Raw genomic sequence first — 15025 nt, 5'->3', positions numbered from 1 at the left:
AAAAAGAACACTAACTACTAAATTTTATACAAAAATCGTTCAAATCCTCTAGTGTTCTTTATACTTTGGATACTCATCTGTGGACTTTATTACTAAATAAAGGAACGAATGTAAAAACCAAATATGGTATTTAAATGATTTAGCTTAAAATAAAATCGTAGTTTCACTCATTTGTATTGATTAAGGTGGTACAGACTATCGAATGTAAAGCAATATTTCGAATTGTATTGCATAAATTATGCTTATTTTCCCGAGTGGAAATTGAATACTCGAATTACCTGTAGTCACTATCTAGTCGATTTCAATTTTACCTCACAATTGTCAAGTCAGAATAGTCAATGGCTATTATTTAATTAAAAGTCTTTTACAACTAGCGGCAACGTTGAAGAATTACCCAGTGGCTAGACAGTATCTAATAGTATCGATGTCTAATAGTTTACTAACGGAAATTTGCAAGTATAGCTGGACAAAATCGTGATGAAAAAAAAAATTACTTGTTATCTTTATTAGGTTACTATTCCAAAATTTGGAGTATATCAGCTCCTTTTACGGCTCCCCGGCATCAGTCTAAATAAAGTATTTATTAGTTATCTTTGCATTGGAGAATAATTTCAAAATTAATGGATGTTGGAAATTTAGTTTTAATAGAATGTAATATGCTATTTAACGACTATTTATGAAATTTTCTTTGCACAATTTCATATGCAGCCTTTAGACTGTTATACTTAATCTTATTTTACATCTTTTTAGTTAATATCGGCTAGACCCGAACGCGATAATCGCCTGGTTGCATATGTACCTGCCATTGAATGAGATATTGTAACCATACTTGCCGTATAGGCAGTGAATTTCGGAATTTATATACCTCAAGTATCTTTTGAATTAGAAAGATTAGATACTGAATAAACAAGAACTATACTTGTTATTTACTCAATCATAATCATCAGCTCAGTGTGTTCACTTAGTCAGTGAGAAAGTGGTGAGGATGACTAAATAATAATTTCATTGAGGATATGCGCCACCGATAAGTGAGGGTGGTTAGATACTCCCGGGGTAAGTGCTAGATGTCGAAACCACGTAATCACATAAATTGGCGTAATCACATAAATTCTTAAATTGGCTTTCTAATAGGCAAGTCAGGCATAATATCATAATAAGATAATATATTTATGGTAATTTAACACCATCTATAAGTGAACATCGCTAAATACTCTGTAAGCAAAATTCGTATAACGTATGATTTTCGTAATAATAGAACCTCATTTTTCATTAATGACCTGCTACCCAATGACTATATCATCATTACAAAACGAATTCAATGCGTTTCAGCGTCATGTATGTGTATGATAGTGTAGCTAGATGCTACCTAGGGAAGAGCTAGATGAGCTATTTGAAGACCGACATAACCTCACTTGTTTTTAGTAAAACTTGGGGATTCAATACTGAGTTATTGACTACATGATATTTTTATATTTTGTGGTAATTTTGTGCTATCTATAAGTCATATTGGCCGGATAGTCTATAGGTAGGGGTTAGAGTATAATTTGTACAAAAGATCCTACCCTGTTGTGGCACTATCTTAAGCTAAAGAATTTATCGAGTTCTAATTAGTTAGTCACTGGTGTTTCTGTTGGATTGGCGACCTTAGTTTCTATTCGGGTATCAGACGTTCGAGACGGAATAAAACAAATAATCTTAGAATCGCCATTTTAATTATGATATATTATATTTCGATTGCATTATGTCAAGTCAAGATACCCTGAACAAACTTCTATTGGTAGTGTGTAACGATGCTGGTCCTATTTCCTTTTGAGATGCAAAACTGAGAAATTTGCAATTACATTGAATATTAACCCTTTTGTTACGGGTGCCGCCTATAATAGCTGAAAGACGTAAGTGCAATGTGCACATTGTGCGGTGCGGTGCCCCCTTCAGTGGCGTCACTCTGACGGAGCGGATTGTCGTAGCGAAAGGATCAAATTTAATGGGAAACTAATGATATATATAAACAGTGGTAAATTGATAAGAAATGATAATTAGGAGCTAGCTGCTTTGACGCTGCACTTAGTAATGATTTATGAAAATGCTTACATTTATTATTACAATTTGCAACGTTTCTAATCAAACACTTTTTGTCCATTTGTCTTTGTGTCGTATCCATTGGGGTAGCAGCTGGTGACACCTATCTGCATCGTGAGACGTAGTAGAAGCCTTCCCGATGACACCGAGGCTGCCGATCGTACCACAGCTCTTGATGACGTGCTGTCCTCCAGATCAGGTAAAGTAATATATTTTACCATGCGCGACGATTGAATTAGAATAAGATTCCTCCAAATTTTCCAATTCCATAATTGCACTCTTCGGGTCTCCCCGGGTCCGGACCCTAACCCTGCATCCCCAACCAGTTCGGATTGTCATCGTCGCGCACTTCTTGATATTTCTAAACGTTTCGATATTTCCCGTCTACATAGAAATTCTATCGTGACTCTAATTAAACACTGTGTAGTTTTCCATAAATACAATCCCAACTTTCTGCCCAGTACCAAACTAGGGATGTAACGCTGTTCTATAGAGCGCCTAGCAGGACTGACCACCTGGTACCAAATTTGAATTTGCTTCCAGTGTCAAAGTACATGAAATATCCAATTCATATAATGGAATAATTCGGTATTTAACACTAGAAAGACCGAAACTTAGTATATACCTATATTGCCCAAAGCAGTCAAAATGACTGCATTGTGAAAGAATAACTAATGTGTAAAGAAATTTGTTTAAAATTAATTTTTAATATTTTTTAGATTATTAACAGTTATATACTTCTATTCGACATTTCTTTCATGAATTTAGGGCACAAAAGAAATAAAATAAACAACTTGTTAGAACAAGTATCACTGCATAAAGATTCGAATAACAAGTACTACTTTAGCTTATTGAGCAACTGCGACTTATCAAGTATACGCCCAAATCGAAAATTTATCATGTACTTGTATGTTATCATGTGACGATAATCGAAAAAAAAATGAAAACTGTTATTTCAATACAGAGCCGAACTGGTCATATAAGAAATTTACTCAATTCAATAATAAGAGTCCTTTGATTATTTAAAATTTTCCAAGCAGTCAAAATGACTGCTTTTGGACAATCTAGTGTTAAAAGTAATTTAAAAAATAGGCGCGTGTACTTGTTATTGCGAGACACATCTAATTGTTGCGCTGGCGGCTGGATTCAAAGATGGGAAGTGAGTAGTGTGGCACTCTACCCACTGAACCACCAACACAATTTCTAAACGTTACTTCGGTTAAGAGTTATAATCATTAATATTTGCACATACAGTATTGGTAAATTTTCTTGAATTTATTCAAAAAGATAATACAATAAATATTATAATAAAATAATGCTCATAAAATATCTACATTCTTTTTGTAATAAAGATTTTTCCTTTAGGAATGACAAACGTAAGGCTACTATCATAAAGTGAATATTGCAAGAAATTATAGTTACACTCCAGCTTTATTAAGCGTGTAACGTAATCATTCCACACATACATGAATACTTACGTAAGGGAAGTGAGACTTGGGAGGGGCTCCTATGTAGAGCCTCTACAGCATTTCGCAGGAGAATAGGTCACAAGCCCTAGGTAGCCTAGTGGGCACACCATCCGCTCGGCAAGTAGAAGACTTGGGTTCGAGTTCCGATCTAATTCCCATATTTTTCCACGGATCCTACATATGTACAATAACAAAACGGGAACCTTTTTTGCAATGATTGTTTTTTTTTTATAATAATATATTATATTGCCGGAATTGCATGTTGCAAAAAATGAAAGCATATTAGGCAGTGACGACCTCTCATGATTAATTGTTCCCGCGTAGAAATTCTAATACGGCCCCCATCAGGGCATGATCAGGTTGCCTGACTGCCTCAATAGGGCACTTTTAGGGCAGCCTGATCACGCCCTGACTCGACTTGTAACGTTGTATCACATACGGCCCTGATCAGGATGCCTGACCGGGCCGTTTTAATGTTGCCCTAATTACTTTATATATATTTTTTTTTGTTACGGGAAGATTAGTACATTGCAAAGCCGTGAATATATTTTATTGTCTTTTTGTTTATTGATTGGGATTTTAAATATTATCGTTATATATATAGAAACACTTAAAAGTAATAATAATATTTCGCGCTTATATGTAAGTGTATGTTTTATAACATTATTTCTTCTTTGGTATCAATATATATATATATGGAAGCAGGGGTCTTTAATATTACACGAACTTAATGTAAATATAAAGGGTGTAACTGAATTGTAGCACACAGTTATTACAGTTCAACGCGAAATTAACACCTGAGTAAAAAGGTCTCTTTTTCAGAATTCTATAAAGTTTGGAGCTTATCGGGTCAGTGACCCACTTTTGCTTGCGGTTATCCCTGTCCCTCTGGTGGCCGGTGGTTATATTACATGTATATAGTTTCATATTAGGGCGATTTCAGTGTTGCCTGATTTCACACCTAATACGGCAGCTCTGAATAACGCCTGACTACGGCCAAGTCAGATTTTCCATAATAGGACTTGCCATGGAATTGCCTGATGCGGGCCAAGTCAGGCTTTCCGTAATAGGGCTAGCTGTGACATTGCCTGATCGGGGCCTGATCCTGGTCAGGCAAGCCCTAAGAAATTTCTACGCGGGTTGCTGAACTAAAATCTCTAATTGGGTTAACTTGCCTTGTTTCCATTCAGAACTTGCCAAAGTTAGCTTGCAATAAGGAAATTTCAAGTACTCCCGATTAGGTGCCCCTAACCAAATATCCTGGGTACAGCAATAATTATTACAATATTTCTATACACATGTATTTTCACGTGACATTTTAATTCACGTCATAAGATGAGCAAACTTAGGCTTTTCGGCTTCATCATGGGGCTCTATGCGTTAAATAGCCGTTGCGCGTTGTTGGACTGTATTATTTTATACGTTCTTATTTATTTCCGTCATGGGAACGTTTTTTTGTGTTTGGAATCTTTGAGCAGATTTGAAAAACTAGTGGATATTGTATGTGCACCGTAACCTGATGCCAGCTACTTTTCCCTACTGCTATTCAGGCGCTAACTATTATAGGAAAACTATCTAGCGCCCGACCATAAACATAACGAGCACAGATTAAATAGCCAGACAGTTCTTATTTTGCGTGTGTTACATATTAGTATAAATTGTATTTTCTCTTACGTCAGATATATATATTCAAGATTATACCACATGTAAATATGTACAATAAATGAATGCCCCGTATATGATGACACACGTTAATCTTTTTTCGTACTTGTATTGTTAGGATGAGAAGTGCTTTAATCTGTGAGTAATAGTATAACGTTTTTACGTGGCTTGATTTGCTCGAACACCGTAATAATGAAATTTCTGTCAAGGTTATATGAAAGCTTTTGGATTTAAGCATGAATAAGATCTCAACATACATAAAGTTGCAAAGTTTTTCAAGTATCAATAAATTCTGTATATTCATGAGATATTTGCATTAAATTATATCATTCTGTAACGTCGCAATATGTCAGTAAAGTGGTACATTCATGTGGTTCTGTTTTGATATTGAAATTAAAAATGTAATACGTGATAAGTAATAACTATTGGTGGTGAGTTTAATTAATAATGTATCGATACAGATTTTAAGCGCAAATTTATGCAAGTATGGTTTCCGTAGAAACTTCTAAGGAAACTTTTCAATCTTACGAAATATCAAAAACAAGTTTATTCTTTTAAAAACAAACTTCACAATTAGAGCACTCCAACATACATACAGTTTATTGTTGGATTATTTCCTACTCTTTATTATTTCTTGACTCCTTTCTAGACTTTGACTTTCTAGACTCCTAGAGTCTAAATAGCTTTTCTTTTCTTGAGTTTTATCATGGATCGCCTTGTTGAATTTCCAAGGTAACATTTATTTTTATCCATGCATCTTTGTGAATTTATATTGTCAACATAATATTATATTAGTATAAACAACAAAAGAAAGAAACAATAACGTCAAGTAGGCATTGCAGTGCTTGAATTTTCTGCACCGGATAAGAAACCTCGCTCAAGTCTTGAGGTATAATCTGTAACGTTCGCCTCAGTACCGAGGCAAAAAATATAGATAAGGTAGAATAAGGAAACGTTATCTTTGGTCGATTTGTACGAATTCGAGTAGAGTAGCTACATACGAGGTACACAGGTACTCTACGAAAAGATAGATGTTGAGCGTCAAATATCCAGGTATCAAGTAAAAGATGCGTAATAATTTCTAACACGAAGGTAGCTAAAAGATAATACAGAAATTCATCATGTGCTCGGACAGTCATCGCTGAAGTCCAAGTAGCTCAGCCCCTGAATGATACTAGAGCTGGAAAGCAGTCCTGCAATAAAGCATAATAGATAGTTAAATATTAAGTAATCTACCAGTACGAAATTGTAATACAAGAAATAATGAATTTAGGAAAGACGAGTAAGCTGAAAGGATTAAAAAGAAAAAAATACACTATGCAAAATACTAAAATATTTGACTTAATAAGGTATGCTATTTTCTTCGGCAGTAATCCACGACACTGGATACTAAGGTAGCTGCTCGCGCGTGCTAAGTTCAGTTAATCGTAAGTAGTTGAAAATAATTCCCGACTAGATATTTGTCCGCTGTTCCTTAAGGACCCAGTCGGTAATGCTTAGGGGATGTCTGAACCGGGTATACCCAATAAGGTCCTTAGTCGGACCGGATCAAATTGCCTCAGCGTTTCTTAAAACAGTGTTCGATAGAGTTACGATCGCCCAAGTCGAGATTATTCTGCACCCACTCGCCATCTTATTTGTAAGGTTTAAAAAGATTACGACAGATCCTCTTGTATGAGAATTGTGCTCCTAGTTTGTGCCTCAAACATATTTTAGCAGTGGGTTAGAACCTTTTTCAAACTCAACTGATTAAAAAATGCATTTTTTGCATATTTTCCAAATTTCAATATTTTACTACCCAGCATAATAAAATATGTTAGGTGGGGTATTAAAAATTCGCTTTTTCTACAGTATTAATATACGAAATTCTACTTTGTCCCATGTTTACTCCGCATTACATTATAATTTTAACTAGAAATATCTCTCCGTGTATGTACGTATACGTAAATAAAAGACTTAAAAAGAAAATGATTTTTTAAATGAGTTTTTAAATTTATTTTCAACTTTTCGTTTGTAAATGGAACATTAAAATTTAACTATACAAGTGCGATCTCATAGACCTCACCAATTTCAGGTTTAGCCATGTCGAATTAATTTCTATGAAAATTTTAAATAAATTAACAAAAGAACTTATTACATAATAATTATTTGATTCCTAGTCAATAAATTCGTTTGAACTAAGGAGCGAGCGATTCTACTTTTGAGTGATTCTATTCGCCGTAATAATCTTGCAATCGAGGTCCACAGACCTCACCTTGTGAATTATTTTCCTATAGTCAGACCTGTGTAGTTAATGGTTAAAGAAGAATTTCGAATTTCGAAGACCTATGCATGTATAAAATTTCGACTCGAGATGAGCTTCGCGGCTAAAACGTTAGAGTCCCGATAAGGCGCCTATCGGGTGTCTGGACCATAACCTGATCAGAATTAGGGAAACCTGATCGTGCTCCGCTCATAATTCTGACTGAATTTCCACACGGGTAACTATCTAACTATAACTTATTGTCTCATTGATATACTGAATTCGATTTTTCTTGGTAATTTTAATCCAATCAGTTTAGTGGTCCAGTCAGATTCGATCGTATAGTATACATACGTACACGTGCGGACGTACACTGCATAGGTGGTTACTATATCTTTCAGCCTCAAAATATATCCTGGGATCCATTCCCTCTACGACGTGTCTTTCTTGCTGTGTTTGAAATAATATATAGGAAAATGTACGCATTAACACGTTGACTGCTAATCGTATCACCGTTCATCTGTGGAACAGCTCGATCTGCCACAACGCGTTGCTGTTAGCTGTTAACGTGTTAAAAAAACGTATTCTCAGCTCCTCGGAATATCATCGTAGTCCCCGAAGAATCATGTCTGGCAGCTTTTAATAGACGGTCAGTGTAACTGGTATTAAAATGTTCAAACCTAGTGGGGTATAATCATCACCCGTGTATAAACGTTATGTAAGCACACTCGAACTTATTCACTAACTACAAAAGGTTTAGTAACAGTAATTAATGAATAGAACCGTTTTCAATTTTACTTGATCATAAGTACAATAGTTTCTAGGAACAATTTTCAGTCACGTTTACCGAATCGAGTTTATAAAAAAAAAAAAAAAAAATTGGCAGTCCTACAAAACCAAAAAATATCAGAATAGAGGGCATGTTGTCCATAGGGTATTGGGATTAAAATTAACTTTAAGGTATTCCGAGGAAGCTATTATATGGAGAAATTTTTATATCCAACTTGATTACATTAAAAGATAGCCATATGCTGTTTGTTTGATTCATAAAAATAATTACGTATAGATGCAGGCAATATAGAGATAAGAATGAGTTGCGTTAAAGAGTAATGAAGTAAGTAAAGTCATTTTAATAATAGATTAAGAACTGTGTTTATATACGCCTTCGGCAACAAGAAATGTTCACCATATTTACTTAAAATGGCTTTTCTTGTAAACCGATAGTCTTTTAGCTAATATTGGCCAGAAATGATGTCCACGCGAAAATTTACATAAGCAAAGAGTATGTAATGGTATAAGAGTGTAGGAATAACGTAATTAGTAGAAGTTTGTGAAAATACATTCGTCTGCATAAAGAGTACATATTTTAATTACTTATCTATCTATGTCTATCTGTCAAATGTGATATCTTATTAATGCTCTGCTGGTAAGAAATTAACTGTTATGCCGAACATTCTAATTTAGAGTACTAAACAACTAAAACATGTCTGTTAATTTCTTTTTTCACTGGAAAATAACTCGCGTAGCCACGTAAGCCGTTACGGGCTTGTGAAATTGATGTGATGTGTGATATATTTACAAGATGGTGTAGTCAGTCTCACACGAACTGCATACATGTAAATAGTCGAAGCATATGCTGGCGAGTTCGACGACTGTAGGTCGCACAGAATCTCTTTCGAAAATAGCTTTATGACTTTAGTGGTATTCATACAAGTTTTTCATCTTATCCAACAACTGGAATCTTTAAAGAAACTCTTTGGTCGTTTCTAATCACGTGTTATCGTCTATATGAATCATCTCGTCGTTATTTGTCAATGTTAATGTCTTTTATACGTTGCTGTCGAAAAGTTTTCGGACAATGTTATAAATTGGGGAAAATTGAAATAAAACGCAGAACCGTTGGAGATATGTTTTTTGGGTTGTACAGTACGCAGAGGAACAGGGTATATGTTGAACTATAGACAAATTTTAAATAAAATTTATATAAACTGATTGATACATTTAGTGGGCATCAGAGTATCACGAAAATGTATTTTAAATGAGAACCTGGATAACTCTTTCTTGAATACAAATTTCAGCATGTGGTACTGCAATGAGGCTTTCGAGGTTAGTTCTTGGAAGTTGGTTTCTCCATAATCGCCCTTTCACGAGAATCTGAGCGTCCCCTTCGCATTCAGCTGACGCTGCATTCTATGGCTACGATAATCCAGAATATAGTTTATAGTAGTTCAACATACTCAACAAAATAAATGCTATTGGTAAGAAAGTTTTGGTACAACCGCTAGGCATTAGTTTCCAGCTGTCCATTACTAGTAAGCTAGTCTCATGCTAATGTCCTATTTCTATCGACGTCTTTCCTTAGATTACTGAGATTTCTTTCCACAATGCGAGACTACCAACATTCTCTCATCTCTGTATAGTAATACCACATATGCGAAGGACTCCATACAAATTTCCTATTAACATGGAAATCGAGAAATAAATTCTTTTTGTGGAATAATTCGCTTTCAATAGGAATTTAAGTGTTTAGCTTTTGCGTGAACATTGTATTTAGTAATGCCGGAAGGCGTCTGGAAACGAACTAAATACTTAAACGCATTTATACAGAGACAAAAGTGCGAGATATTTCGCCGCAGCATATCGGTTTAAGATTAGCAGTGGTTCGTAGCTAACGTATAATTTCGTTGGAACCGCGTGAAGGAATCAGTTTGGAAGAGAACGTGGGACTACCAAGAAGACCGCTTGTGAAGCGCTGTCATTAGTGTCGATATCGACGTTTGGCGGAAGCGACGTTTACGGATTCCACAATCCAAATGTAGTCCGCTATGCCTTAGTATTCACTTGATCTGATAATATCGTATGGGGAGGCAAAGTGTGAATTTTGAAAGTGCAAGTTTTTAATTCGAAATATAAACAAAACTAGAACGCATATTTCATCCGCTGTTCATTATCTTAATAAAAATTCAATAAACTCTCTGATATGTTTGTCATTTTCCTCTCTTTACTCTCGACGGTGTTGTGATGATCCTTTCAACGATAGAATAATATTGGACGACCTGTAGGAATGCCATACAACTATATTCTATATTTACTCTAAGTTACGAGTTGTGCATCCAATATGCCGAGGCGCATATCGAAGTGTATTACTTTCTGCTTCCCCTTTGTGAAAGGTCAGTTACGCTTTTTTTTCGTTTATAATAAAGTGGGGTTCACAATAGCAACAATTTCGTATAATATGATGTACTAAATATAAAAGATGCATTCTGAAATTAGCTGACAGCACGTAGAGTATCGTTGAACTTTGATAAATTGTAAATTTAAGTAAACATAGACTTAACATACTTTCTAGGCGTTGACAGCTGATTTTGAAACGTAGCCGTAGTAGATTTGTGCTCGTTCGTTATGACTAACTACCCGGGTCAAACAATTCAGACGGTTTTTGTTCTTTATTAAAAATACTAAATTTGCCTATAATATTTATGTTTTTGTCCTATTTAATTCAAACGTTTATTTATTTTTGTTTGTAATTTTTAACAAACAGTATAAAAGTAGATTTTCTTATGATCTGATTATATCCGCCAGATTTAATTATTATTAATAATAAATAGTAATAATAATAATAGCCTTTTTTGATTAAGTAAAAAATTTTTGTTTATTTTCATTTTTAAGGTGATTTTGGCTTACCTCATCAGAATATTAATTCATGAATGAAGCGGATAAGAACAGATCAATCACTATTCGGACAAAAAGAATACAACTTACAGCCTACCGTACAAAAACGACACACGTTTTCAATGAAGAAGATAAAATCAGCTAAAAATGGACCAAAACGTATCTTTTAGGACAAAAACCGTACACATTTTTTTATTCACTTATACAGATAGCGGCAGAACGCAGAATGTAACACTGATAGAAAAATGCAAGAAGGGACAATATAGGATCACGTATGAAAATGCATATTTGTGTATGCATTTCATCCTAAATAAAATGTTATAACTGTTTTGGAACCACCCGTTATCTGTGTTTGTAAAAAGTACTATTGCCGGGGAGAATAATCACGTGTATTTGTCTATATGGATGTTAACAACTTTCTCGATGAACATCGGGAATTATGAGTTGGCATTTAAGATGTTTAAATTGATAATATTTGGGCATAACGAAGAATGATTCAAAGTACCAAGACGTTAGGTGCGTTCAAAATCTTATTTTCGTGCGCTAGAGTATCGGTTTGTCTTTGTCAAACGCATATCCGAAAACAGAGCCAGAGTGATACTAATGCAGAACGAGTACAAGAGTAGGCTTTGAAACATGTCCATTGGAAACAATAGCATGGACTAAACATTAAGATTCAGACGGAATATCTAAACATGGGAAACGATAACCAGAAGAACTTACTCTGAAAACGGGTACACAAGGTGTTACTCACACTCCAAGTAAAAATTGTTGTTATTAACAAATTGGATATAACAAGATACTTAGTTATTTAGGCGAAAGGTTGCTATTAAAGCAATAACGACTATTTTATTTTTTATAATAAGAAAAGATGTTTTTTTGGGGAAATTTCGAACCGAAGCGCTAAGTTCTCTCACGATGACAATGTTTGTATAAAATCATGGATATCAATAAGTAAAACATAGTTTCAGCATGTTCTATTGATTGTGAATAATAGTTCAAATATTTGTGTAAAATATCTAAATGTCGAACGTTCAACGTTAAAACAACTCAACTTTAATACAATATATAATAAACAATATTTTTAGGAAAAAATCAAATATAGAACTTTTATTCTTAATTCGAATTTTATTCTTAATTAATCTGAAGTCATAATAATAAAATTTCCGCCTGTTTATGAATGGAAACTCACCATCACAAAAGTTAACTTTTCCTAAAAATAACATAATCTGGTGCGTGAGGTGTTGCTGACATCCCAACTACATCTATCATTTGTCTGTTTCTATTGCATTGTGGTACATATTTTTCTTATTTTATGGCTTACATTTGAGATGGCTAAACTGAAAATTAGCTAACTATGAACATGTAATATAATGAATTGGAATACCAAAGTCGGGAATGGTAATTAGGAGAGGGTAAATACGTAAAATAATTGAAAGTAACGGTGATGCTGATAACTATAAATGAAAGTGAAAATGAAACAATGATCCGAAATACCTGAATATTTGAAATGATGATCGGGATATTTGTAAATCGTGCTTGGAAATCACAATTTAGGTACAGAGAACAGTATAGTCCTGAACATAAAAAACGATAACCGGATAGATAACCAAAAGCGTTTGAATAAAGAGAACGACAAGTGTTAAGTAGTTGAACATCGAAACCATCGGTTAGAAGCATTTGAATATTAAAAACGATGGGTTTGGACATTTAGGACTTTTATATTTTTCGAAATTACTCTTTCAAGAGTTTATTCATAAACGATACGAATTAACGTCCGAAATATTTTACGATTATCAAGCTTTGATAGATGCCAACCTTTAACCGATAATAATTGGGTTCAAGACCTATGTATATGAAACTTAAAATTTTTACTCATATGAATGGATGGGTTATTTAAAATATAAATAAGGGAATATATGATCAAATATGAATAAGTTGCTGGAATAATTAATATACATACTGTTGTAAGATTTTGACAACTATCAGTTTGAAAAAAAAAATTCGGAAATCCAGTAAGTTGATCAAGGAGGTTCGAATTATCGCCGGATCGAATTCAATTCAATTAATTAATATTTTTATATAGAATTAGCGAAACAATATGGAAATATGACCTTGAACCTGAGTATTCCAAATATTCATATTGATTATTTATCTACAAGCTGGTACATTATTCAATACATTGAAGTATTTGACTCGTTTAAATTGCATTTAACCTAATTCCTTATACCTAATGGACATTTTTGCATTTTTTATCCTGTGATACTATAACCACGAAAGCCCATCTAAAGAAATGTTTATTTCTGCCATTTTAAGGTACAATGTAGGAGGTATATAGAACATCTAATAAACCTTGTAAAGCAGGTCTTGACTAAAAACAAACAGGAAGAACATATTTCTCTTTGTGTTACCATTAATTTTCTTATGGTAACACAAAGCATTCACCTGCATCTAAGTATTGTCCTCCATTTTTATTGCTTAATTTTAACGATCGTCCAGCATCGTCGGTTCATCTCTACTACATCTTATTTAGTACAGAATATACATTTTGTTTACACATGGCGAAATTAGGCAGAATTAGGTGTTTAATGATTATGTGTAAATTAAATTAGTTTTTCATTATCGAATTTGTTTTATTAATTTTATGTAAGTATTTAAAGCCATATGATGTTATTTCCTCGTTAAAATGTCTCATAGTCCTCATTGATATCACTAAATTGCATTGCAAGGTTATTATCTATATTATAACTCTTCGTGATATTATAAATTTTGAACTCATTCAGACTTGAAAAATGTATTACTTCGTCTGATGTGTTCTTCAAAGTTGAAAATGACTTAGCGAATAGTAATGAATAACTACGTGTGTATGTGTAAGTAGGAAACTTTTTAAAAAATTATTTTATAAACAAGTTTTTAATTTTTACAGTAGGACCTGAAACATTAAAATAGATTGTAATAAGCTAATAAGACATAGATATTCAAAGTAGGTTGAAATGGAAATTAGTAGAATGTATAGGTTCTATGCAAGATATTAGGGTTGAAAAGAAGCAAAGAGGCTTCATTTAGAACCTTAAGGTTCAATGTATTCTTATAATTTTAATTCGGGAATAGATATCATTTATAAAAAAGTATAATGTCATTTGAAATCGTTATATAGCCTATTCTTTCTTAGCCCAAATGAAATGCACAAGACCTGGAAGTGCTAACGAGGCTGAAAGGCATCAAAAAACGGAATAGGATTTCGTAGGTTCAAAATCGGTACAAATAAAGATACCTAGGCTCAATATACAACATTAAAACTGCAAAATATTTACGTTAGGATCTACTTACAGTCTCTATAGGATTAAAATTTCAACTCCGATCATCAGCTCTTTATGCGCCACATCACATGGATTCTACGATACCTCAAACGTGAGCCATAAATTATCATTCAATCTTCGACATAATACTTGTGACGTTACTCCAGAAAGCGAATTCTATTTCAAGACTTCTAATAATAGATATTTGGTAGAGAAATAGATGTTTATCGAAATTCCGTGCGTTGAAGGGTAATTTCCCGTATGGAATCAAGACGTAATATTATACCACGGAAACGTCTAATTATATATAAACACACTAATTATGGTTTTCTTATACTTTTGACTTAATTCTAGACGTAAAATAGTTATCATTCAATTCGTAATTAATGTGGTAATTACTTCTTATAATTCACAAGAAAAAAAAAAGGAACGAGTAAACGTCAGCGTTGAAAAGATGAGAATAGGTTATAATTTAATTATTTTTCAAATTAGTTTTCAAATTGATAATTATTATGTAATTGTAAAAATGTAAAGTATGTATTATTTGACATTATGATTCAATTCCGAAGATTTCCGATGATGAAATGTGCCAATGAAGTAGC

At 33.6% G+C, this 15025-nt stretch overlaps 1 protein-coding gene across 1 annotated transcript in view; it reads left to right on the top strand.

Annotated features, from left to right (window-relative positions):
• Positions 1–15025, top strand: part of LOC107265201 — a 280971-nt gene that overhangs the window by 119445 nt on the left and 146501 nt on the right. Inside the window, exon 15 of the mRNA XM_025082561.1 lies at positions 2170–2278. Coding sequence (XP_024938329.1) covers positions 2170–2278 — 109 coding nt within the window. The remainder of the gene's footprint in view (positions 1–2169; positions 2279–15025) is intronic.

The sequence above is a fragment of the Cephus cinctus genome, unplaced genomic scaffold, assembly GCF_000341935.2.
Source record: "Cephus cinctus unplaced genomic scaffold, Ccin1 Ccin1_scaffold0017, whole genome shotgun sequence".
Taxonomy (NCBI): Eukaryota; Metazoa; Arthropoda; class Insecta; order Hymenoptera; family Cephidae; genus Cephus; species Cephus cinctus.
Note: the sequence above shows the minus strand (reverse complement) of the source record. Positions and strands in the feature narration are given on the sequence as shown.